This window comes from Batrachochytrium dendrobatidis (assembly GCF_000203795.2).
Source record: "Batrachochytrium dendrobatidis JAM81 unplaced genomic scaffold BATDEscaffold_20, whole genome shotgun sequence".
NCBI classification, from domain to species: Eukaryota; Fungi; Chytridiomycota; class Chytridiomycetes; order Rhizophydiales; genus Batrachochytrium; species Batrachochytrium dendrobatidis.
The window spans coordinates 143,647-168,784 of NW_006281118.1; the positions used below are offsets into that span (position 1 = coordinate 143,647).

General features: G+C 39.6%; 9 protein-coding genes across 9 annotated transcripts; 4 read left to right on the forward strand and 5 right to left on the reverse strand.

Moving 5' to 3' along the window:
• Positions 1-223: 223 nt before the first annotated feature.
• On the forward strand, positions 224-2,047 carry BATDEDRAFT_28653 (aspartate kinase; the record flags this gene model as incomplete). Its single annotated transcript, XM_006682994.1, has 5 exons — positions 224-318; positions 435-515; positions 580-796; positions 860-1,741; positions 1,820-2,047. The coding sequence occupies 5 exons, from the start codon at positions 224-226 to the stop codon at positions 2,045-2,047; spliced, it is 1,503 nt and encodes a 500-aa protein (XP_006683057.1).
• Positions 2,048-2,611: 564 nt separating this feature from the next.
• On the forward strand, positions 2,612-3,814 carry BATDEDRAFT_14942 (uncharacterized protein; the record flags this gene model as incomplete). Its single annotated transcript, XM_006682973.1, has 3 exons — positions 2,612-3,220; positions 3,281-3,389; positions 3,459-3,814. The coding sequence occupies 3 exons, from the start codon at positions 2,612-2,614 to the stop codon at positions 3,812-3,814; spliced, it is 1,074 nt and encodes a 357-aa protein (XP_006683036.1).
• A 544-nt stretch (positions 3,815-4,358) lies between these two features.
• On the reverse strand, positions 4,359-4,931 carry BATDEDRAFT_92834 (uncharacterized protein; the record flags this gene model as incomplete). Its single annotated transcript, XM_006683057.1, has 2 exons — positions 4,359-4,387; positions 4,454-4,931. The coding sequence occupies 2 exons, from the start codon at positions 4,929-4,931 to the stop codon at positions 4,359-4,361; spliced, it is 507 nt and encodes a 168-aa protein (XP_006683120.1).
• Positions 4,932-7,251: 2,320 nt separating this feature from the next.
• BATDEDRAFT_32555 (uncharacterized protein) lies at positions 7,252-8,585 on the forward strand. The gene is made up of 4 exons (XM_006683012.1): positions 7,252-7,546; positions 7,632-7,711; positions 7,790-8,173; positions 8,262-8,585. Exons 2-4 carry the CDS (start codon positions 7,657-7,659, stop codon positions 8,267-8,269), a joined length of 447 nt encoding a protein of 148 aa, XP_006683075.1. The 5' UTR covers positions 7,252-7,546; positions 7,632-7,656; the 3' UTR covers positions 8,270-8,585.
• A 1,815-nt stretch (positions 8,586-10,400) lies between these two features.
• On the reverse strand, positions 10,401-11,998 carry BATDEDRAFT_14950 (uncharacterized protein; the record flags this gene model as incomplete). Its single annotated transcript, XM_006682975.1, has 5 exons — positions 10,401-10,954; positions 11,019-11,136; positions 11,186-11,308; positions 11,389-11,637; positions 11,897-11,998. 5 exons carry the CDS (start codon positions 11,996-11,998, stop codon positions 10,401-10,403), a joined length of 1,146 nt encoding a protein of 381 aa, XP_006683038.1.
• A 1,084-nt stretch (positions 11,999-13,082) lies between these two features.
• BATDEDRAFT_28658 (uncharacterized protein) lies at positions 13,083-15,465 on the forward strand (the record flags this gene model as incomplete). Its single annotated transcript, XM_006682995.1, has 8 exons — positions 13,083-13,157; positions 13,234-13,513; positions 13,579-13,749; positions 13,828-14,001; positions 14,064-14,176; positions 14,253-14,457; positions 14,580-14,606; positions 14,780-15,465. The coding sequence occupies 8 exons, from the start codon at positions 13,083-13,085 to the stop codon at positions 15,463-15,465; spliced, it is 1,731 nt and encodes a 576-aa protein (XP_006683058.1).
• A 68-nt stretch (positions 15,466-15,533) lies between these two features.
• On the reverse strand, positions 15,534-17,082 carry BATDEDRAFT_28659 (uncharacterized protein; the record flags this gene model as incomplete). Its single annotated transcript, XM_006682996.1, has 3 exons — positions 15,534-16,339; positions 16,454-16,653; positions 16,922-17,082. 3 exons carry the CDS (start codon positions 17,080-17,082, stop codon positions 15,534-15,536), a joined length of 1,167 nt encoding a protein of 388 aa, XP_006683059.1.
• Positions 17,083-17,219: 137 nt separating this feature from the next.
• BATDEDRAFT_92831 (uncharacterized protein) lies at positions 17,220-19,048 on the reverse strand (the record flags this gene model as incomplete). The annotated part of the gene is made up of 7 exons (XM_006683058.1): positions 17,220-17,362; positions 17,466-17,652; positions 17,749-17,891; positions 17,991-18,135; positions 18,220-18,312; positions 18,405-18,584; positions 18,704-19,048. 7 exons carry the CDS (start codon positions 19,046-19,048, stop codon positions 17,220-17,222), a joined length of 1,236 nt encoding a protein of 411 aa, XP_006683121.1.
• A 420-nt stretch (positions 19,049-19,468) lies between these two features.
• BATDEDRAFT_92818 (uncharacterized protein) lies at positions 19,469-24,985 on the reverse strand (the record flags this gene model as incomplete). The annotated part of the gene is made up of 3 exons (XM_006683059.1): positions 19,469-21,517; positions 21,633-21,820; positions 21,913-24,985. The coding sequence occupies 3 exons, from the start codon at positions 24,983-24,985 to the stop codon at positions 19,610-19,612; spliced, it is 5,169 nt and encodes a 1,722-aa protein (XP_006683122.1). The 3' UTR covers positions 19,469-19,609.
• Positions 24,986-25,138: the final 153 nt, after the last annotated feature.

Sequence of the window (25,138 nt, forward strand, 5' to 3'; positions counted from 1 at the left end):
ACCATTCGGTTTTTTAACAGCTCGTTATTTATATCGAGTCTTGACAACTGCAACTGCAGGCTTCTTGAACCTGATAAACGCGTTGATCAACAGGTTCGATTCCTACTAGCCCTTTTATTATCTAACCAGTAAACTGACCTAATCAGGGCCGCTGTTTTACTGCCTATAAATAAGCAAAAAATACTCGAGTGTTTTGTTGGTCCGCACCATCTGTCAACGTCTAATGAGTTCAACCTCTCGTCCATTGATAGTCCAGAAATATGGAGGCACAAGTGTCGGTTCAGCTGAGCGACTCATGCAAGTTGCCGAGATTGTCAAGTGAGTATCTACCAGTTGAATTTATACTCTTGTAGATTTAAAGAGGATTAAAGTTGTGAAATCATTCAAGTCATTTCCATCTATTAACCCACTCGTTGAAATGATAACCAATAAAGACAAACCAATACAATGTTTCGACCCATTGTTGTTCTTTCAGCAATGAGTGGAACCATCAAGTCGCAAGGAACAACAACCAGGTAGAATTGAATATTTTTATTGTAATCACATGGAGTCAAATGGCTTACTAACCCTGACATTTAGGCTTCTCAAAGCAGTACACGAGGTTCTCAAACCCAACTCAAGAGTGTATCTAGATATTGTGGACTCGCTTGAACATACCCATACTGAGACTATCAGTGGAGCAATCATCCAACCTGACAATGACCCCAACGATACTATTCGTACTATTCGCAATGATCTATTGGCAGATGTCAAACAAGAGTTTGATCGACTCCGGTCTTTTATGTCGGCCGCAGAAGTAAGCTAAATAACTGCCATTTGAACTAGAACACCGAGTGTTGATGGTTATGTTTTGATTTAGATCATTGATGAAATTTCACCACGATCCAGAGATGTGATTATCAGTAGTGGCGAAAAATTGTCTGCAAGGATATTTACTGCAGTGTTGGAATCTCAGGGCGTCAAGGCAAAGTTTTTTAACCTGGATAAGCTTATTGATCGCCATTTCGATCCAAAAAACATCAACCAGTCTTTTTACGACTATATTGCAGAACGTTTGAACAAAGTCATTTACCCTTTTGTAGACACCCATGTTTGTGTTTTGACTGGCTATGTGGGTCCTGTTCCTGGCAGCTTGCTGGCTACAATTGGTAGAGGCTATACCGATCTTACAGCTGCATTGACGGCTGTAGGTCTTTCGGCACAAGAGCTTCAAATATGGAAAGAAGTCGATGGTATATTTACAGCAGATCCACGCAAGGTTCCACGTGCACGTAAAATAGAGTTTATCACTCCAGAAGAAGCTGCAGAGTTGACATACTATGGATCCGAGGTTATTCATCCATTTACCATGGAACAAGTCATCAAAGCCAGTATTCCAATTCGTATCAAAAACACGTTCAAACCCACTGGTTCAGGTACAGTCATTCTGCCCAGAGGAAAGTCCTTGCATTTGGATCCACTGTCCGATACAGCACCAATCTCTTGCAACTCACCAAAATTGCAATCAAAACTTCCAACAGCCGTCACGATCAAAGACGATGTGATTGCACTCAATATCCATTCAAATAGGAAATCTGTATCACATGGGTTTTTTGCACAGATTTTCTTGACATTAGATCGGTTTGGTATTGCCGTGGATTTGATTTCAACAAGCGAAGTACACGTTAGTATGGCTCTAAGTTCAGTTGCTGTCCAAGATAATTTGGACATGGCGTTGGTTGAGCTGCGTAAGCATGCAACTGTAAGTTGGATATGTTGATGCATTATAGATTGTATTCAAACATGATCTAATGGATACATGTGTTTATAAACCGTGCAGGTGGATACAATCTACAATATGGCTATATTATCGCTTGTTGGAAAAGAAATGCGATGCATGGTAGGTACTGCCAGCAAAATGTTTTCGACTTTAGCCAAATACAATGTCAATATTGAAATGATCAGTCAAGGTGCATCTGAAATCAACATTTCATGTCTGATTGATGAGCGAAATGCCGAAACTGCGTTGCGTGCTGTTCATGATGAAGTTGTTCTTGGTGGTGAATAAACCGATTTTCCCAACTGAATTACTTGCTGATTGCGAGTGTTAATCTTATTGGACAACATTGTTGTTTAAAGTAGAAACGCAACGTATTCAAGATTGAAATACAACAGAACTTGTTGAATGACATGACCGTTTCAGATATTTCTTGATTGTCGTCAAGTCAACGTTTTCAATAACAAAAACAGTTCAGAATAAACCCAGAAAATAATCCATTTACGTGAATATGGCTGTAATGAATTTGCCTGATGTGATATATGACATAAAATGTCGATTTTAAAGTTGTCCAATAATTACAAATGATACCTCCTCCGAAACCATGGGAAGTAGGTTCGACTGCCTCGAATGGCAAATGCCCTGTAGTGAATGAAAACAACACTGCTTCTTCTTCAGTGGGCACATCATCAAACGTACCTATAATGCCAGCAAGACCTACAGCTTCACAAGCAGCGCTGCTCAACCAAACTGGTATCATGCAATCAACTGGTAAGCTTTAGTGTTGCAGTGGATAGAGTTTTAATTCTCCGATGCAGTATCAACAGTCTTGTTAACCTTGTGCGCTCTATGTTTATGATTCAAGCACCATCGTATGGCAATGGATATTCACAATACAATCGGTATGGTGCTAATGGATATGGCGGATCATATGGTGCTAATGGATATGGCGGATCATATGGTGCCAGTGGATATGGTAATACCTATGGTGCCAGTGGATACGGTAATACCTATGGAGGCGGATATGGATCGACTTATGGCGGATATGGCTCTTCTTATGGCACAGGATATTCTCCATATAATCGATACGGAACCACAATGGGCGGATACAATCGATTTGGTGGAATGGGAAATCAAATGAATGGGCCTATGATGGGTCCCAATGGATTGCCCATTCCCGAAGGTGAACTTCCTTTAACAGCTCGACTTGAGCAATCAACCCAAGCGACATTCCAGATGCTCGATCAGATTGTCCAGGCTTTTGGAGGATTTTCACAAATGTTGGAATCTACTTTTTTTGCTACGCATTCGTCATTTATGGCCATGGCTGGCGTAGCTGAGCAGTTTGGAATGTTTAGGACGTATTTGGGACAAGCGTTGTCAGTGTTTAGTTTAATGGAGTTTATTCGAAATGGACTGAATTGGATCAGAGGAGTGTCGACAGATCGTGGTATACAAGGCAGTGTGGATGTGACTCGGCAAGCGGATACATTAACAGTGGACGGATTCAGTGCATTTGAAAAGGAACAGAATCAATTACAGAAATCAGGACCAAGTAAACGGCCATTATGGGTATTTTTAGCCGTTGTGATTGGGTTACCATGGCTAATGTCAAAACTCATCTCTCAGCTACGTCAAAGGAAACTTGAGCAGCAAGAAGCAGCAATTCGTGCTGCAGCATTAAACGGAGAATCGTTGGTAGATCCCAATAGGATAATAGCAAAAAATGGTGCTTCCACGAGTGTACAGTTGCATCCATCTCAGATCCGTAATTTAGAATTCTGTCGAGCGACATATGCATTCGCAGGGGATGCACCAGGTGACCTTTCTTTACAACCAGGAGATATTGTTGCTGTTCTTGCACGATCAGATCCTGTAACTGGAGAAGCAACAGCGTGGTGGAGAGGACGGACTCAAGCAGGAGCAGTAGGAATATTTCCTGGATCATATGTGGAGATTCTACCTCGAAAAGACTCGCATGCCAACACGGATACTGTTCAAAGTAATCCATCGGCTCCATTTTCTACAGAATTTTCTACAACTCTACCTCAAGTCTAGGATATACCTACTCTTGGAGTATTATTTTTATTATTCAATTGTGGCTTGCATGTATTTACAACTGTATTCTGGTAAAATGGGTTACTAAATAAAAGAGTCAGTCTCGTGAAATGATGGATGCCAATTTACTGCACAATATTGTATCTTTTGAATTCTTTGATTAAATCTCTTTTAATGATTGGCATGGAAACAACAGTTGCGTTACTGAGATGTGTAACCTTGAACGCAATATAAGTGATTTTGGAATACAATAAACGAGTTTGACTATTCATTCAAGCCTAATATCTGGTTTCAAAATTGTACAATGTATAACTACCAAAAAGATTCCAGTTTAAAATAGTCTGATTTTGTATTTGGAAGCAGTTGATTTATACTAGAAAAGTATAACGAATACTCAATTCTTCAAGCATCGTTGCAAGATAGTGTTGCATTTTACGTGAATATACGAAATCGATCAACTTTAAAATAGTGTTTATTGAATATGAACAAAAGTGACGATGGATATATTAGAGAAAATATAAGTCCAAGGATGAATCAGAAACGATCAGCCAAGACAACTGCTGCCCTTGAGATCTAGAAAAGGACATCAAAGACTTCAAGCAAGTAATATTATACTAGCAAGACTCAAGACGGACATACTTATGGATACAGACGAACTCATTGATTTTCCAGCAGCACTGTTGGTCATACCGGGTGGCAGACCAGACAAAGGGAGATAAACAGCTCCAGCCACAGTGGTATTTAAACCAAAGCTTTGAACGACCATTCTGCGCTGGTTTGGAGTGGCGGAGGGTGAACACTCGGCTGCAATAGCAGCCATGTTGCCTTTGGAGAGTCCTTGCGGAGCAGGACAACTTGGAAGTGAAGCTGCGAGTACTTGAGGAGATCCAGCAGCCCAACTTGTGGAGCATATACAAGTAACAAAGGCAGACGCAGCAGTATCAGCCGATTGGGTAGTTGGATAGTTGAGGTCAAAGTGGTCAAGACATTGACTGTACTGTTGAACAAGAGTAGTGACGGCTGCTTGACAAGTTAAAGCTTCTTGCTGTGGTGGAGAAGGAATGGATGTGATGGTAGGAACAGTCAAGGAAGTTGTCGTTACAGAAACAGTGGACATTGAATTGTCTAATAGTTTATTGGTTAAACAATTTTATTTCAGTCGCATTCATGTAAAATGGAACGCAAAACAATCTCGTGGAATAATTGTTGCCAATTCCAGATTATTAACAATATTGTACTCTCTAAATAGTGTTTAAAGCACCATTCATATTTGTTTCAATAAAAATCACATTCTTGACACTTTTATTCAAGCATTGACATGGAAACAACTGCTGGATTAGAAACGCGAGCGTATGGGATCAGAATGAAACAATAATAGATTGAATTCAAAACAATCGAACCCAATACTTGGACTTTAATCGATGAATCTGGTCATCTTACAATGTAAGATGATCGCTGTTTGATAAAGAATAACAATTTCTATCAAGACTGCGCAGTAAACATCCAATTATTGCTTATTTCAAAACTATAAACTTTGTGCATAAACAATACATGACTTACAATAAACTCTTCAATAATCCAAAATCGACATTTATCAAAAATTAATCATTTCAAGTTTACCATAAACTAGTGTATTACTATGGACAAAGACAACCTTCAAAAGCCCACTTTGGGCTTGGATTCCACAACTGTTGCAAGCGAATCCACTAGTATTTGCACAACTCCACCATCCATCATCAAGGAACCTGCCATTGCTTCTACTGACGGTCCAACTGCTACATCTACTCCATCAACTCAGAACAATACACTTGCTGCCCAATACAATTCAATGCAGCAACAAACCTTGCTATATCCAAAAACTCCTAGCAATACTCCTAAAGCCATTTCTTTTGCTGACGATACTCTTGATGTATCTGGCATTTCTGAAGATTCTACTGGCGATGACGACAGTTATCTTGAAAATGATCCGTATACTCATTCCACTTCCAGTCATGGCATTACTAAACCCAAAGCCAGACCCATTATCAAATCGCTTGGTAAACCATTATTACAACGACACATCACTCAGTTTGCCTGTCAGCCTGCTGCTCTTCATAGTCCACCATCCCGTAACAATTTCCATGTTTTAATGTCCAGTCCTCCGCTACCCAATTCAAATAACTCATATGCTACTAATAATAGCCCATCTGGATCCGTCCATAACAGAGAAGACAGCAGGAATGATGGCCGTTTTAATACGGCTTTCGATTCAAATGACATTGAACTTTTGCCACTAGAATCTTTTAATACATCTGAAACGGATACCGGAGTTCTTCGCAATGCTGCCATGGTCAACTCTCATATGCTTCTTCAAGGAGGCAGGACCAGTAGCCATTCTTACTATAATAACTTTGGACCTAACCCTCGCTCTAATCCTCGCTCTAATCCCAATCTTAAACCAAATACCGCCAATCCTTTTAAATACTTCAACAGACACAATAATTCTGCTACGGCAGTACCCTACGTCTGTCCTATAGATATATATGATACCGTCGATTCAGGGGCTCTCGAAGTTATTGCTGCCAAGAGATCTAATAACCCCTCCGATTTTCCAAACAACATTCTGCGTCCTCTGTTGTCTTGTGTGGGTAATATGAATCCAGTCAACTACAGCAAAATACGCAGCTCTTACAGACTGCTGTATAGCGAATTTCGAAGAGGCGACTCATCATCAATGGCAGGTTCATCCAGCACTCGATCGTTTATATTGCGTGTTTTTCTATGGATGCTTAATCTGGAAAACTACATTTTGGCTACAGTCAAGTTTTTCAAAAGCAACAGACTGATTATTTTTTTTGTAAGTAGTTTGTGTATTTTGAAATTAAGCGATTAAATATTGTGTTGACCTTTTAGCTCGACTTTGACTATGTTAGATGCTTGTCGACGTACTGGTCGATATAGTCTCTTGCATGCTATACCTGCTTGAGATTGAAACCAATGCTGAGCTAGAAAAAATTGAGATTAGAGGTCGTCAGCCTACTTGGCTTTGGACTGATCGGCCTCAATGGGTGTTTGAAACTGTCATTGTTACCTCTGTATGCAACATGTGCTCATTGATTTTACGACTTTCATTCAGCGACAATCGATACATTGCATTTTTCAGCTTTGGCACATTCTTGGATTTGTTCATCTCTATTCCTTTTCTGATTCTAACCCGTATCCCTGACGGTCGCTTGATCTACGTTCCTTATTTTCTCCGGTCAATTGTCTTAATCCCTCAGCTAAAGAGCGTGCTGCGTCTCCGCATTTACTGGCCGCCAATTAATTTCAGTTCCTATAAAGAAAAGCTCATTATTCTTGTCACTACCATTTTAGTGATTATATTTTTGGGAATGTGTTCGTTCCACTACTTTGAAACCAAGTTTCCAGGCGAATCACCCACTACATCAAATCTTTCTCTTATGCAGACGTTTTACTTTATTGTGATTACAATTTCAACTGTAGGATATGGCGATATTACTCCAAAAACCACTCTAGGAAAGTTTATCATCATTTCCATGATTTTGCTGTCCATTGTGATACTTCCTGGGCTGATTTCAGATGTGCAAGAAAACTTGAAGCTGCAGCTGTCAGATGCAGGCACTTACACTAGGGGTAACAGGGATTTCATTATCATCTGTGGAGCGTTTGATTCTGTTCCCCGTGTTCAAAATGTCATCAGTATGGTTTCAACAAGAAAATCGTCATCATCGACTAAAATTGTATTTTTAGCACGCACAAAGCAAAGTGTGCAAATCAAAGCTTATCTTAATCAATCTTTTTTCCGAAATCGTGTTACCTATCTTCAAGGCAGTGGGCTGAACATGGAGGATTTGGCTCGTGTGCAATTGAAGTATGCAGCTGCAGCGTTTATTTTGGCTGATACGAATGCCGTAAACAAAAAAGAAGAGGATGAGCACAATACACTTCGTGCATGGGCATTTGATGATTACGCACCACATACCCCACTTTATGTCGATAATCTACTTCCTGGTACAGAACGATTGCAAGAAAAAACCACCTCTGCTTCAGTGTGTATTGATGATCTCAAACAGATTTTGATGGCGTATAATTGTCTGTATCGCGGGGTGGGAACATTGACTGTGAATCTACTACGAAAATGTCCGACCTACTCGGATTATGACGAGCCTTGGCGTGCTCAATACGCAGACGGTCTCTCCAATGCAATCCATCAAACGGAGATCAATCCCGTGTTTATTGGCTACCCATTTACTATCATAGCATACTATCTTTTTAAAGAGTTTCAGGTTATTTTAATTGGTGTTGGTATGATTATGCCATCCAGTCAAGGACCAGATGGAGTGCATGTGATGTTGAACCCTGGATTAGATTATATTCTTAATTCAACCGATCGATGCCTATTTATTGCGCAAAGCGAAGAAGATATCCGTGCAATTGGTACGCTTACCAAGGTAGAGTTTAACCGAACACTGACCCAGCGAACATTGGTTTCCTCTGCTTCGCGACATACCTTGTCACGTAGACCAGCATTGGATGGATCCCCTACTTTACCATCTCAAGATGAAATTGTGCTGAGTATGCTGACTCAGGGCTACCCCTTTAGCATGTATAAAGACGATCGTACTCCATTGTGCTGGCTTCTTCGCCATGAACAAAGTCTTATGGATGTTGTTATTACAGATGCAAGCGAACTGGTGTCGCATATTCTGGTTTGCACCTACAGCCTGAGTCTCTTTCGATTTGTTTGCACTCTACGTTCGGCCAATCTTACTGCTAGGGAGCTCAAACCAATTTTGGTTCTTTGTCCCAAAATCCCGACTCCCGAAGAATTCGCGGTATTTTCTCGGTTTCCAGATTTGTTTTTCATGGAAGGTGACGCAAGTCTTCAGCCTGATCTTGAAAGAGGGAATGTGCGTGCATCTGGAAAAGTTGTTATTGTTAATATGCAGCGTATACCCACTGGCGAGTCTCAAAGCAGCACTGAAGATTTTATGGATAGCTCTTCCATCATGGTTGCACATTTGATCTACAACATGTTTCATCGAGTTGGTATGCGCAAGTATGTGGTTATTCATCTTCAAAAGCGAGCCAATATCAAATTTCTTCGTCCTACTGCTCGAAAAAGGCGACAGATACGCAAAACAAGAATTGGCGCTTTACAAAACCATGTTCCATTAGAAAAGGATATGAGGGATGCTTACAATGATTGGATTGATGATGTCTTTTTTGCACCCGTGTTTGCAGCTGGAAGGGTGCTCTCAAATAGCATGATCGAGCCAGTGCTGTTCCAGTCCTATACTAACCCGTTTATACTGGATATCTACAATGCATTTTGTGGAGTGCAATATCTGAAGCAACGGCATGTGCAATCGCAACTGGGCGTAGAGCGGGCTGGACTGTGCTACGTGTGTGTACCCCAAGACTTTATCGGAAAGCCTTTTGGACAATTGTTTGAATATTTTGCTCATGATGCTGGAGTTGTGCCTATTGGATTGTTGAGAGAGGAAATCGATCCAAGTGCCAGTAACAAATTGCCATTTATTGTTACCAATCCGCTGTTTAGCTTACTATTGAAAAAGTCTGACTTGGTTTATGTATTGGCAACACCAAGGCAGGTTGTGTGATTCCTACACCTTGCATTCATTTCATCCTTGCAATGATTAGTTTTTTAATGTAGTTGCCTATTTTAAGCTGGTTTTAAATAAGTTGATTTAATGTAGCATGTTTTTATGACTATGAAATGTTATATACAGAATATTGATAGTATATATAATGTGTTTGTGGGATGGAGTACATGGTATGCTAGATGAAACTCTTGTGCTTGAACAGATTGCTGTCGTGTAGATTCCAAATCTCCAAGTGCGATTTAATATGAATGTCTTGATTTGCTCAGTTTAGATCACTGTTGTGGTGACTCTTGACCTTGTCACAACTAGATCGTGTAATATGCTGCTGAATGGACGACTGCTTGACGTGAATGAAAAAATACATGATATTCTGTCAACATAAACCAGATTGGAGCGTTGTTGAGTAGCACTTGTGAGCCAGACTCGACTACCGATCTTGATAATGTGTGCTAGAATATGTAAATTGCCGGTGATGAGGTGGGGGAAGTATATGATCATGCGTTGTATTATTTGCATTGGCAGAGTGACTGTTTACTATATGGGATTGGGTTGATGGAGCAGCGACAGGTGAATTTGTATTGTTTTTATAGGCAAATGGAGACAAGAGTCCGCCATAACTAGGACCTGCGTGTCCAAATGGAGAATGGTATCCTTGTGAAGATTCAATGCTTGCCACTACGCTTAAACGTGACATGTCATCTATTGTGTAGCAGGATATGGTACTATGTCTATGTGCAGCTTTGCCAGTACACGATGAGTTGATGATTTTGCTATTAGATTTGTGCATCGACCTATGAGTTGCCTGGCTGATTAATTTACTTATTTCAGACGAGTTGTTTGTTTCAAATGTAGTATTGATACGATCTACATGATTGTATCCTTCCAACTCAATTGCTTTAGATGCCAAAGCAGTCATTCTCGTAGACGTGTGTTTGCTTGTGGACTCCATAAGAGTGTAATCAAAGTCCTATTCGTAATAAACGTGAGTTTAGATCATCTCGGTATAAACACCACAATCCACTCATTATAAATGTATTGAGGCTTACGGTAAAACTCTGAAACACTAATGGAGTTTTATATCGATCAGAACATATCCGCTTTCGATTGACAAATTTCACCAAATCATTCACATCTGCGTCTGTCTTGAAATTTATCAGGGACATATCGGGCACAAATACCGGTTTAGCAGTCTTGTTGTCGATCATGAGCCAATTGATACCATTAAAAAGCAAATGGTTTTGAAGTAGAGAAAATCCTTTGGTCTCATATCCTAGCCGTTCACGTGGATTTAATTGTAAAAATCCAGTTATGACTGATTTGACAAGATCGGTGACTATTCCACTACCAGGTGGAAGGATTGGAAATTTAAACTTGGCACGTCTAATCAGCTCACGCCGGATTTTGGATCGAAAGGGTCTTTCACCACATACCATCTCAAACATGATGACTCCAAGTGACCACCAGTCAACCGATGAATGATATCCCATTCCGCTGATCATTTCTGGTGCCATGTCTGTTGTATTTGCCATTGAGCTAGGTTAGCAATTGCTCAAATAAAGTGTCTATTTTGATTTAACAATTAAACTTGCATGGTTCAGTTCCAGCTACATATCTTAACGACTTTCCATCAATCTGTCTGATTGCTATATTAAAATCTGATAGGTGTGCATGACCCGCCGAATCTAAAAGAATATTCTATAATTGATTTTCATAGAACACATGCATTAGATTGTCAATTCATGACTGATGCACCAATGAAAATAGTAAAACCACTTGCATCTGGTTTGATATCTCGGTGAATAATATTGTGAGAATGCAAATATTTTAATGCACACGATATTTCTGCAATCAAGAATCTTGTTTCCTCCTACACCATTCAAAAACATTCATTTGAGCTGTTAGTCCATATCTTTACCAAATGGTTTTGATCATAATTTAAGCCAATACCTGATTCCACAATCGTGATTTAATATGGTATCGTAAATCACCTCCACTAATAAAGTCTAATACCATGTACATAAACTCTTCGTCTTGAAACGAATACCGCAAGCCGCATATCAATGCATGTCGAATTTCTTCCAGTATGTTTCGCTCTTGGACAACATGTTGTATTGCCTTTTCATCAAACGCCTTCTTTTTTTGAGTGTATTTGAGTGCAAATAGATGATTATCCGTCTTTCGTTTGATAACACACACCTATTATAAGAATATCATTCCATATAATTAGTTGATGGATTAGTTTTTTTATTACTGTAAATACAAGTCACACATGTACATCAATTTAAAGCACATGTAACAATCAGACAATGCAATTGAATACATGTAGCTATGCATTAAGGGAATGTGAGAGGATATTGATTTGCAATGCATTATTTTGGTCAGTATCTATGCAAGCCAATTTCCCATAAGAAATGATATAGAACAATACACTTATTCAAATCTCAGTGACATCTACCTTTCCAAAAGCTCCTTTTCCTAGTACTTCGCATATATAAAAGTGGTCGATCGAGACTGGTTTGTGTGAGTGGGCAACAGTAGATGAAACTCCGCATCCCATGATATAGTTGATATAAAGTTGCTTTTAATGCTTTGGCTAATCAAAAGGTGACGATGGCTTGGTAATATAGATTGGATGAATACAGCTGCGGACTATTATAAGCTTTTAAAAGTCGATACAGGTATAGATTCAAATATTGTAAATCGTGTTTTGTGTACGCGTCGAAAATCGAGCTTAATCCTCAAACGTAATATATAGCGATTCCTCAACGATTGATGTAATTGACCAGTTTTTAGTCATGGTGTATTGTATCTAGCCAAATATGCGTATACTCTGTTTTTTATTATAGTGAATTTCAGACTACACCATTCATTTTTCTTGTGTTTATTTCTTGGTTGGAATTTTGTCAACAATAATTTAATTACAGCTGCATTCATACAAGATACTTGTATTTATCCGGCAGTGACTTTTGGTTTCTTTGGAATAAACAGTTGTTAAATAATCACTGCGCTTTTCTACTAGACATTTTAATTCTTTCAGATGCACAAAGTATAGCTTTGGACTGAAATTATCCTCACTCGACATGGTCATGGATTTTACGTTTGACAAGTTTGAATCAGACTCATTCATCGAGATGCAGATATTGGGTTTGTTTTCAGAAAACAAAAATTGCACATTTCAGTCATGCAGTTGTTTCCATGCCAATCATCAGGAGAACAACCCAAAAACAGTATTATCCAGTAAACTGTTGCTCATCAAACACGAGACTGACTTGTGCGCTGACATTCTTATTTAGTATTACATTTTACGTGAATACAAACTCTATCAATACAAACTTATTCCATGAACAATAATAAAATCCTGTCAAGTGCAGATTTAATCCAAAACATTCGTCTAAAGCCGTATGTGTTTATGAAACTTCAACAATATCAATTTGTATGGCAGATGACAAAAGCAATGCTTTGGAGCAACTGGATGGTTTCAAGCGATGAATTTGGCCGAGAATAAAATTGGACACAGCTAGAAATACTTTACTAAAACTTGTTCTAGTACTTGTGCAGACAGCATGTTGATCCAAACGACTAGGAAACCATTCGGTTTATCCATTCATACATGGAAACACTCAATAACACCTTTTAGTACTATGAATGCATTGCTGCAAGCAGACCTCCGCACGACTCAACCCGAGAGTGCATTGACAGTACATCAGCGAGTCAAGGTAATCATGATTTACACTCGTACCAATGCATAAAATAGTACTTATTATAGCGATCCATCAATCGTTATTCGCTTAGGAAAGAATCAGTAAAATTGATGCCGAGCTACTCAAAAACCCACTCAAGGACACCTTTAATCGACAACACACTTATTTACGTATCTCTCTAACAGAGCGATGCAACCTGCGATGCACTTATTGCATGCCCAGTGAAGGTGTTTCCCTTTCTCCTGACAATGCGCTGCTGACTACTTCAGAAATCATCAAACTAGCAACGCTGTTTGTCGAGCAAGGTGTTACCAAAATTCGTCTAACTGGCGGAGAACCGACCGTGCGCAAAGATCTCTTGGATATAGTTGGTAATGTCATGTATAATTTATGTAATGTTACCAATCAACAACTAAAATTCATCGATGCGTTATAGCTGGTCTTAATACACTCAAATCCAAAGGGCTAAAATCAATCGGCATGACAACAAATGGAATCGCACTCAAAAAGAAACTTCCTGGTTTGTTGGAAAATGGTTTGGATCAACTTAATATCAGTCTGGATACTCTCAGATCTGATCGGTTTGAAGAAATGACTCGTCGTAAAGGTATTTACTGAATGCATTCAACGCATCATGGCTATGGTATCTTCAAATCCCTCGTTATTCATTTGCCATGTACAATAGGTATGAAAGTGGTTTTGGATGCAATCAAAACAGCTGCAAGTATGCCTTTTCAAGCCGTAAAAATCAACTCTGTCATTGTAAGAAATACAAATGATGACGAGGTTGCTGATTTTGTACAATTGACTCAAGATCTGCCAATCTATGTGCGATTCATTGAATATATGCCTTTTGGAGGTATGGTTATTTAAGCGTAATCAGTATCCATGTTCTAGTGTCTAATTTACGATTGCCAATAGGAAACAAGTGGGACGAAAAAAAGTTTATTTCTTATAAAGAACTACTGTCGATTCTTGGCACCAAGTTTAGTGGTATCACCAAGTTGGTAGATGACCCAAATGATACATCAAAGGTATATTATATATTTGTAATGTCTGTCTTGAGTTGGACTACGCTTTTTGACACTTGCATCTTTATGTTGTCGACAGGCTTTCCAAGTTGATGATTTTCACGGCAAGTTTGGATTTATTACATCAATGAGCGACCACTTTTGTGGAACGTGCAACCGATTTCGATTGCTTGCTGATGGAAATATGAAGGTCTGTCTTTTTGGCAACTCGGAGATCAACTTGCGCGATGCTCTCCGCCGTGGTGCATCCAATGACGAGCTGATGCAAATGGTCGGAATGGCAAGTATGTAAACTAATTATGCTTGTGATGAATAAGATTGGAAAATGCCTTGAACATATTTTGGACAGAAAGTATATTTGTAGTTGACCCATTTTAAATGTGTTGCTGCTTTACCATTCTGATAGTCCATCGTAAAAAAAAGCAACATGCAGGTATGCTTGAGCTATCTCGACTTCCAAACCGACCTATGATTCTTATTGGAGGATGAATTTCCTCGACCCAGCACAGGTGAGATTTCACTTTTAGTGATCTCCAGGTGCTGTATTTCCATTTCAATAGTTTGAATTTGTTATTAAAATAGAAATTTACCTGCATGCATATTTAGACTTTGACAACAGCCATGTCAGGTCCAAACTAATGGCAATTAGTGCTGCTGGGTTGAAAAAAACGCCTGTGTATCAATCTAGATGGATTTTTTCACACAAGTCTATGTCTGATTCACATTATTTGCGACCTATCCGACCTGCCAGCTGCTACACATCGCATCGTTTCAACTCTACATTTTCAAAGAATAACACTTCCAGCCAAGCAAAACTGACTCACGTCAACCAAGACGGCCGTGCAACTATGGTAGATATATCATCAAAAATGGAAACAAGTCGAATTGCAATGGCTTCTGCTCGTGTTCTTGTTGGGAAAGTTGCCTTTGAACTTGTTCGCGACAACAAACTATCAAAGGGTGATGTTCTTACTGTTGCGCAGATTGCAGGTATTCAAGCTGCAAAGCAAACAGGAACATTGATCCCATTATGCCATCCACTTACGCTAACCCAAATCAAAGTGGAGTTGAGTCTGTGTGATGCTACCCATGCTGTGCATATACGATCAATGGTGGTTTGCAGTGGAAAAACAGGCGTTGAAATGGAGGCTATTGTTGCTGTTTCGGTTGCTGCCTGCACGGTATATGATATGTGCAAAGCAGTGAATAAGGGGATTGTTATAACAGATGTGCAGTTGGAGTCCAAACGTGGCGGAAAAAGTGGTGACTACAGTCGAAATGGAGACCAATAAGTTTGGAGTATATGAATAAACTAAATCTGATGGATATGATTCGAGGCATTTTAATAGATGAATTTAATTTATTGGGTATTAGTTGTAACACACTTGGGCAGTTGATAGAATTTGGTTGGACCGAGGTCTAATGCAGATACGTTTTTGAGTGCAAATGCATGTCCGCGTACTCCCATATTGTCTGTAGAGTTTAAATTGTTACGTTGCACCTCCATGTTGATGATATCCATGATGCATTTGTCTAGATTTTTTAAATCGAGCGACTCCAAATAGCGATTTGGGTAGGGATGGACTATGGGTGGCAAAGTTATAGGTTCTATTTGTTCGTGCCATTTCAACACACTTGTTTTTGATTCAGTTGCTAGTAAAAGCTGTGTTTCTGGCATTACATCTTGAATAGATCTATCAACCAATTCTTGTGCAGAGCCACCAGAGAAATTCCAATCCACCATTGTAATATTTTGGACCAATGCCATATTTTTCTCCTCCAACTGCTTAATCATTTCTGAAAATTGCACTTGCTGCTGTTTTGTTTTCACAAGATGTTGCTTTAGTCGCCGATTCAATCTTTCCTCGGCCATAACTGATTCTGGTAATCTATCCAACTGGTGCTGACTTGCTACACCTTCAACGGCATTGATAATTCTTTCGGCGCGTTTGGCGGTATTAACAATGCTTGATTCGTGTCGAATATACAACTCCTGTATTTCGTTATTGTGTTGCTGAGTAGCGGCTTGAGCTTGAAGCTTGATGGTTGTGATTTCTTCATTAAGAATCTCCTCGGTAGATTGAAGCTGAAAATCAGTTAACTCGATGATTCTAAGTCTGGTAAGTTCAATATCTTTTTTGACATTGTCTATAACAGTCTTGAGCTCTATAAAATCAAGTTTAAAGTTTAGCAACACAGCACATTCAATCTGAGCGTGTTTTCATGTACAATTCCATTTTAGAATAGTATCCATGTATGAAAACGTTGAAATTACTCAACTCTCTATTGTATCCATTTGAAAAATAATGACAGGATCCAGATCAATATTAAGGCCACGTCGAAACTCATCTTGTTGATCCTCCATTTTCTTGTATTTAGCATCCAGATTGTCAACATCATTGACTAGACTCTCTGTTTTAATATGGTTTTCTTTCTCGGCTTTATGGAAGGATTCTCTGTTTATTCTGTATTTCTCCTTTCTAATGTTTTTACAAAAAGCGTTTAGCAATCATGGAAGCAATGGATACATTTTAGTATAAAAGTTTCGAGTCAATTGATTGTTTGGCTTACGCTTTAGTGTATTCGGTCAGATAATGCTGTACAGCAAACTTGTGCGACTCGCACCTACAAAAACCTCGCAGTCCATATTAGATTCGAATACAGCATGTACTAAACACACCTACACGTCATGATCACAGTGTACAATGCGAAGCCTAGTATCTATAGTAGATAACGTCTAGCACTCACATTACAAGTGTTAAAAGCGAAGATGTTTCAACTTTGGAACAAGGAGTTTTGAGATCCCCTCGAGAGCTTTCCCTTTTACTACTTTTGGATCGTTTGGATTCCTTTCCATTTTTGGTGCTCTTGGCAGTTTTAGGACTCTTTTTAATCTTTTTAGGTGGCATTACGATGAGGTGGAAACTTTCGTGTTGTGACGTCGAGTTTAAAAAACTCGCATGTCAAGATTAAATGTAGTGGTATCATAATGTTCACTTTTATCACGTATAGGTGCATAGTTTATAAAATTGGGATAAGCCTGTCATTAATGTATTTTAGTAGGCTCTTTTCCAGACATCATTTTGCCAATCTTTTCTCCAGCATATTTAATAGATCGAGATACACCTGCTGTCAACACTCCCTTGATGGATTGTGTCAGTGCCGGTATTGCAACCACATCTGCGAGCGCTAAAAACAAATACGATTCCCAATATTAACTTTTGCCAATAAACTGATAGTGGTTTTTTGCAGCATCGCAAAACCCAGCCGTTTAAAAGCCAATGGATGTTACCTTTTTCAACATAGAGAGTGAGCTCGGGTGATTGCACAATAGATTGCGATAGTGCTGGCTCAGTCATATCCGTGTTTAGCTTTCCACTTCGAGATAAATACCACAAATGATGGTACTTGATTATGCTATACAACTTTTTTGGAAGTTGACGAATCATGCTACCGCACATTACAATGTTATCCTCTTGCTAAAATGTGTAAATCAACGCTCATGATTAAAATAGGGTCATGTAGAAATATGAAAACAAACCATGGTTAACATTGCTCAAGCGGGAATAGCTTACCTGAAGAGTTCCATCGAATAGATAGTTTACATTGGGAATTTCTTCTATGATGGGTTTATATTTATCTCGAAATGCATCCATTTGAGTATATACGATGTTGTAGATTTTATATGGATTTTCACCAAATTTCATTCGAAAGTCGCCTTGAATCCAAAGCCGATGATTCAAAAAGGTTCAAGATTAACAGTCTGTAATAATATAGATCAGATTGAACAGTGTGATGTAGTATTGATCCAACAAACCTTGGTATGATAACCCAGCGATTTTTAAAAACAGATCCTCTTCAGTGAACTGATGTGGTAGCATGAGCAAGGATATCCGTACTGCATTCAACAGATTTGTTTGAGATGCAAGACGAACGCGAGCATCATCCCTCAAGATCATAGTCTAACCATTGTACATTGAAAAGTTAAATAATGATCCAATGACTAGTATTTGAATGCATGTGATGGGTTGATATGAGATACGTACTGGTTTGTGCATTCTGCCAGCGATATACATTGTATCCCATTCGTTTAAATCGTTGATCAGTCGATCTAATCTAACAACGCCATACTTGATTCTCTAATTGTATTTTAAATAGCAATGTTGGTATCAAACACCGAATGCATTTCAAATTCATGCAAGATCGACCACCTCCAAAAGCTCTAGCTCACCGCTCCTTCCACCACAACATCTGGATTGTAAAATAAGCCAGCTCCAAACGAGTCCTGTATTTTGGCAATAGAACCACTGCCAAGTCCAGCAATCGACGAGTAATGATGAGGGTTTTGCTTGATGTTGAGAGAATGCCAATGCTCTGAATGAACCACACCAAAAATAAAATCCACCATAGGCTGAAATCACCCACGAGTTGACATGGAAGGAATGCGATAGTTAGAACAGTATCGATGCATTCATACCGACAAGGCTTGATTGGCTCATTAATCCGTTTGTAATGAACTCATAAATCTACCTTTTCATTGAAGCTTGAAGCCTTGTTTTCATTCACAGAATCCAATGACGAATGAATAGCATCGTAGCCTTTTTGCTGGAACACACCCGATCCATAAGCCAAAGCAAATCTAACCGGTGCTCGAAAGCTACTAACAATACTTTCCAATTTATCATGTACACTGGATGCAGATGAGCTTTGATCTTGCAAACTGGATGTATTTTGTAGAGTGTGTGGATTCGTACTGAGCTGTCGTGATCCAGTAACGAATGCTGATACTAAACCGATGCATGCATTCGTAGAATAAAATGGCTTGGATAAAGCAACTGCTGCAGATTGACGAGTAACAAGTGATAGTACCGTCATGTTGAGTGGTTTACTGCTGTATTCACGTAGATAAAATACGAAATAAGGATGCCAAAATAGTTTCATAAAATGTGGGCCAATTTTCATCAATTACAGCCGTATTTGCGTAAAACACTTTTTTATCTTGATTGTCTTGGAAGAAACAATGACTAAATACTTGTTGGCAATGGATTGCTTTTTCATAGTTTAATAATCAAATACGGCTGCGTTTTACTTTAAAAAACAGACTGCACATCTCAATATAACTGTTGTTTTCATGCCAATCACTAATGTTTGAGTTGAAAGAATGTGGAATGTAAACATTCGCTTTGTAGTTTGTAAATGACCACAAAAATCAGTCAATTCTTCATTTCAAAAAGTATTGTATTGCTCAAAGATTGACTCGGCCATGCCATGAGACTGGCCGCTTATCATGTTTTTAGGGACCCTTATTAGTGTTTTATTTTGCGTGAATACGGTTGTAATAATATTCCGACACTTATCTCACCAGCAATATAAAACATGGATAAATAGATGAATAGTATTTCTTTCAAAGCACACATTTGAAGATAAATTCATAAATCAAGATGACATGTAAGAAGATACGATTCCACGCTTACTCAACACAGGGTAATCACCAAAGTCTTTACTGCCATTTCGTCGTGAGGTAGCGGATCGTAGAATCAACATTGGGTCATTTCTTCCTCTACGCAAACGACTCCCAGTCTTGCGAACAGTCCGACTTATTCCACCATTATTGATATACTCGTTATCACTGGTAGCAGAGTCATATTGTCTTGATGCTGTATAGATGGAAAGTCTAGAGTCAGCCTTACGAGCCAATGGTTTAGTGGTCACCGCGTTCACCGCGTTCATTTCTAAAGGCTTAGATACCACACTAGACGTCAAGTGGACTGTGGGGGTATCATAGCCACATAGTGTAGCATCATCGCTTACTATCCTTACTTTGTTTTCGCATCCATCCTGACCACTGCTGCCAACTTTCAATTCATCGTCATCGCTATCTGTATCACAATTGTATGCGCCTGAAAATGAAATGAATGCAGTGGACTGTTCTATATTACAGTCGGTTGTTCCATACACATTGGCATCATGGCTAAAGACCTTTGTTTCTGATCCAGGAAAAAGATTCAATGGACTATTGGCGTATGTCGATGCTCTACGCTTTATATCATCACCAGGAGGAATCGAGTTGACCAATGACGAGCGACGAGCAGTAATAAGTGGAGGTACACTACTTTTAAAAGAACGCGGCGTATCACCAGCATTCACCCCACTTTCAAAATCCGTTTCGAAATCGGAATTCCAATTCATCATGTCTGAATTTAAATGTGTTTTGACAGCTGTGGCTTGTGTTGTACCATGTCGGTGAGTGCTGCTCTTGTTGAGTGCACATCCAGTTTGTCCAAGACTGGATGCAGGCTTTCTCTCAATAGGTGTAACCAATGAAAGGTGTGATTTTTTCGCCATAGGTCGAGTAATAAAACTTGGAGGTGTTAGGGGTGCAGTAGCCATCAGATCGGGTTCTGATGATTGTACCGATGCAAGATATCCTGCGTCTGAACTTTGATTCAGCCATGATTCTGTCGGTGATGTTCGCTTTGGTGTTTGAAGGATAGGTTTGGATGCAATTTTCGACGGTCGTTGCAAACGTGTCGTTGCAGTGTTGAGTACAGAGGAGTTTATGGATGATGCTGACTGGGTATGAGAAATCGTTTGTCGAGGGTTTGTTATGGATAATGGCACAGTCCCGATTTGTTGTTGGATAAGTTGAGTCAGTGCGGCAAATGCGTCACTGTTGATAAATGGAATGACTTGAGTCATGTCTGTAGATTGATGGGCAGGTGTCAAAGTAGGTTCGGCAAGCGAGACTTGCAATAATGTATTCAGTTGTGTTCTTGTATCTGCATTCATTTGTGGAATAGAAGTTGTGGTTTGCGAGGTAGAGGCTGTATTTGAACATGTAGGATTCGTATCCGCGTGAATAGGAATACCAGCTGATTTTGACAATTGAATCGTAGCACTCATCCACAATGCAACCAGGTCCGCTTGAGACATGGCTGGTAATAGTTCAGTAATAGGCATTGCTAAATCCATATTTGGCAATTTGGACGCGACCGGTGCAGGAATAGGTTCATTTCCAGAACTGCTGTGAAACTGTCTGGGACGCTTGGTAATAAAACTTGTCGAAGCATCGAGAGCAAGACTTTTGCGTTTTTTAGTTCTTGCCATACCAAACATCGAGTCTGTATTGATTGTAGACTTGTTGAAAACAATTGCATCCCAATAGTACTTGATTTGTCCAATACAGACAAGATCATTCCATCCAGTTCGAATAAGCGTATCTGGACATTGCGGAAGCAGTTGTGCTGTGGCATACTTGAATGCAGGACCAAACACTTGTGCTCCAGATATAACCAGTTGGTTTTCAGCTAGACGGAGAGCGCGGAAGGGTTGAAGATAAAACTCCTATCATTATTGTTCATTGCAGTCATTACAGTTGTATTTCAAAGGTAAGCAAATATGTTGCTAGTCAAACAATGCATCAGAGAATGCCGTCAGCATATACAATAAACAAGATTACCTTGATTTTATTGGCAGTTTTGCCACGATGTACTAGATTTTTGTATCGATATTTGATCTGGCTGTACGTTCGTGCTGGGAGATAGTGCGCGCGAATAGAGGGCCAGTCGTTGAATCCGTAGTGCAAAAGACCATAAAGCAACAAAGCATCTTCTTCGGGTGAAAATCCAACCAAATGCGATCGATTGACTAAACAAAAAATGGGTCATTATCAATAAAAACAAGGTTAGACACAGCATGCTTCAAATGGCATTGTTCAGCAACGTTGCAAGTATGTATACCTCGAACAATGTTTGGTTTGAGCTCTTCGTCGAATCCACTATCAAACTTTTCCAAAAGTTTCGACACGTTTTCTGGCAAGACAGCAGCTCTGACACTCTTGATTTTGGAATTACCTTTGAATCCTCCAGATCCCAAAAACTCTTTTTTGATCTTCAACTGTACTGCCCATTCATAATTTTCAGCAAACTCTGTTGCTTCCAATGAAAGATGATCAAAGGAATGCGACAGCACATGTGCAACCTTGTCCGCTCCATTGAAATTAAACAGAGTGTGACTCCCATACCTCGCGATAGCATTTTCTCTTGCCACAGTATGGTTCAGCAATTGAGCCTCCCAGAACTGACATTCACGAGATGGATTACCTTTAAGTTGACGTTCGATACAATATGATTGGACACAGAGTTGAAAATTTTGTGCAAGTTGAAGTTGAATTTGTTGGATTTGGTCTACGCTGAATATGTTGTTAGAACCATTGATCCAATCTGGAGAGTCCAATGTAAAGTCGCTGGATTGAACAGAGTGATGTGAGAAATGACTCATTTCTACCGTTTCTTTGTATAGATCTTCTACTTCATCACGAGTGATGAACAAATCGCTTTCGTCGGCATTACTTGCTAGAAAATCGTCATCAGATTGTACATTCATGGGAGTAGTTGGGTCTCCACACATGGGATGAATGCTGTGATGATTTGTAATGCAGGGCGGTTTAGAAGAAATTGTGTCAAATGTATTACAAGACACTTTTCGCAGGGGATAGACTTTACTCCTGGACACACGTTGATCGGGTTTAATCTGGTTGTGTGACTGTAAACCTGGCATGACTAAACCCCCCGAGTTTTTTGATGGAATTGGCGGTGCGGTTGTTGTGAGCAATGACTTTGATGGTTTGCTATACAAAGATTTATGCTTGAAAGTTGATTTTTCAGCAGTGTTTGTAGTGTTGCCGATTGATGTATAAAAAGGCGCAGTCGATACATTTGAGTCGGCAGGGAGAGAAGCAACACTATTGTCGGGAAAAACGCCAGATAAAGACCGATACAATTGCATCATATCTGGAGTCAGGGCGTCCAAAGGAATTGGACATGGATCGGCCATACTTGACAAATCCATTTCAGAATGTGCCCAAAAGTCTTTTCCAAACAAATCATGCAGCATCTGATTGTTTTGCTCTTCTTGTGATATGTTTACTGGAAGCAAGGGTTGTTCCGACTGAGATTGCGTTACAATTGGTTGATAAATCTGACCCATAAAGCAATCATTGGCAAGTTTAGGAACAGAGTCCAATGCTGTCTGTGAGAGATGATCATTAAAGATGAGCGAATTCAGTGTCTGGTCGAGTGAATCCAAGTCATGTTGCGGTTGAATTAGACTTGAGGGTTTGATGGGATTACTGATGCAAGTGTTTTCGTGTAGTTGGTCCTTGGCAAGTGACATGTCGACATCGACATCCCAGTTGATAAGGTCAAACAAATCTCCATCCAAGTGAGAACTGTTTATACGCCTTTCTTGAGCAGGAATGGGTTGCTGGTGAGTAGACATGGTGTTGGTGAATGCACTACCAGTGTTGATATCAGAACCCAACTGGTTTAACATTGACAATGTAGGATTATAATTCTGAATATTGGAATTTTTCAAAGTGTTGTCAAGGTCGGAAGATACTAATGTTTGAGATGGATGATCGCCAGTATCTACTTTGGACGTATGAAAAGTGATGGCAGAATCATCAGCAAACAGGTCTTCCAATGTGAATACATTGTCATTAAATACAGTAAGAGGTTTAGTGCAAGTGTTGATATCATTGGTCTGGTTATCAGTGGAATTTTGAACAGTATTAAACATGGCATCCAATAGATTAGCCTCGCTACTAAGCAAAGGTTGACATTCTGAAGTCAAATAATCAGATGTCGAGTTTGTCCAGTTAGTAAGCGAAGCGGGAGGTTTTGTAACAAACGAGAATTCGGACAGATTTGGTGGCATTGAAAGAGCAGATTGAAGTGCTTCCAAAGACTGAAAGAACTGGGTTTCGTTTGAGATGGAATCTACAGGAACAGCAGTATGATTAATAGTAGATTCAGGACAATCAAGTCGTGTCTGCTTCATCTTGCTCAGTAAAGTGGGTTCGGAAGCAGCAGCATGAATACGAGTGACTTTTGCTGCTTTTCGAGATTTTTTAGTATTGACTTTGGCAGACTGCAACTTGGCCTGTGAGGAGGAATGCACGGCAGCAATGTTACTGCAGGAAGGAGTTGGAAGAGAACAACTTGGAGATGAACCCCGACGTATTGAAGAGCACTTTTGAGGACATTCAGGAAACACATTGGTAGCAACACCGAGGTGAGGACGGTAAGACTTTGCTCTAGTCGTTACAGTAGTGGTGATGGAATGAGCAACAGGGGAACTAGCCTGAATAGTTTTGAGGGGTGGTCGCATGGGTTGTGGTTGAAGTGATGGAGTCATTCCTTGTTTAGCATGTCTAGATTTGACAGTTCTCATGGTATTCATTGTCATGGATTGAATAACGGGAGTTTTTAAACTGCTCGTAATTGGTGTTTGAACGAGAGCAACAGGAGTTTGCGACTTGCGACTCTTATCCGGTCTTTTAACAACAGTCGATGTGGTTCCACTGCTGTTCTTGTTGATGGTGTTGATTGAACTGTTGATGGTTTGAGCAATAGTGTGGTTCAATGTGTTCATGGCTAAACTTGTCCGACTGACGGGCGAGCGGATGGTATGGTTCTGATTATCATATAGATTGAATACACTCTTCCAAGGATTCGCATCTGTAGCAATACTGCCATTGGCTCTCAGTCGAAGTAAATCATCCACTGTAGTAACTCCTAAAGACTCTAGATGCTTATGTCTTGCCTCGCATTGAGCAGGAGATCGATGACTGCCTAAACAATTGGAAATGGGCAACCATTTCCCAGCATGAGTTTGTACAGCATCTAGTAATAAGTTGTCTTGAAGAGGAGTCCAGCCGCCAGAAACAACACTAGTAGAAGCATTCATTGCAGAAACTTCAAGAGTAGATCCAGTATGATTTGATATCCGAGTACGCCGAGAGTTCCGCATGCTTGAATTGCACTGGTCAAGATAATTTATAAAAAATACTAAACCTTAATGTCCGAAGTTGTCAACTTGTAATTCTTTTTTGGTTAATAATTCGTCCTGATCGACCCTGATATAAAAACTGTACTTTCAGACTATTCACTCAACTCTGTAAAC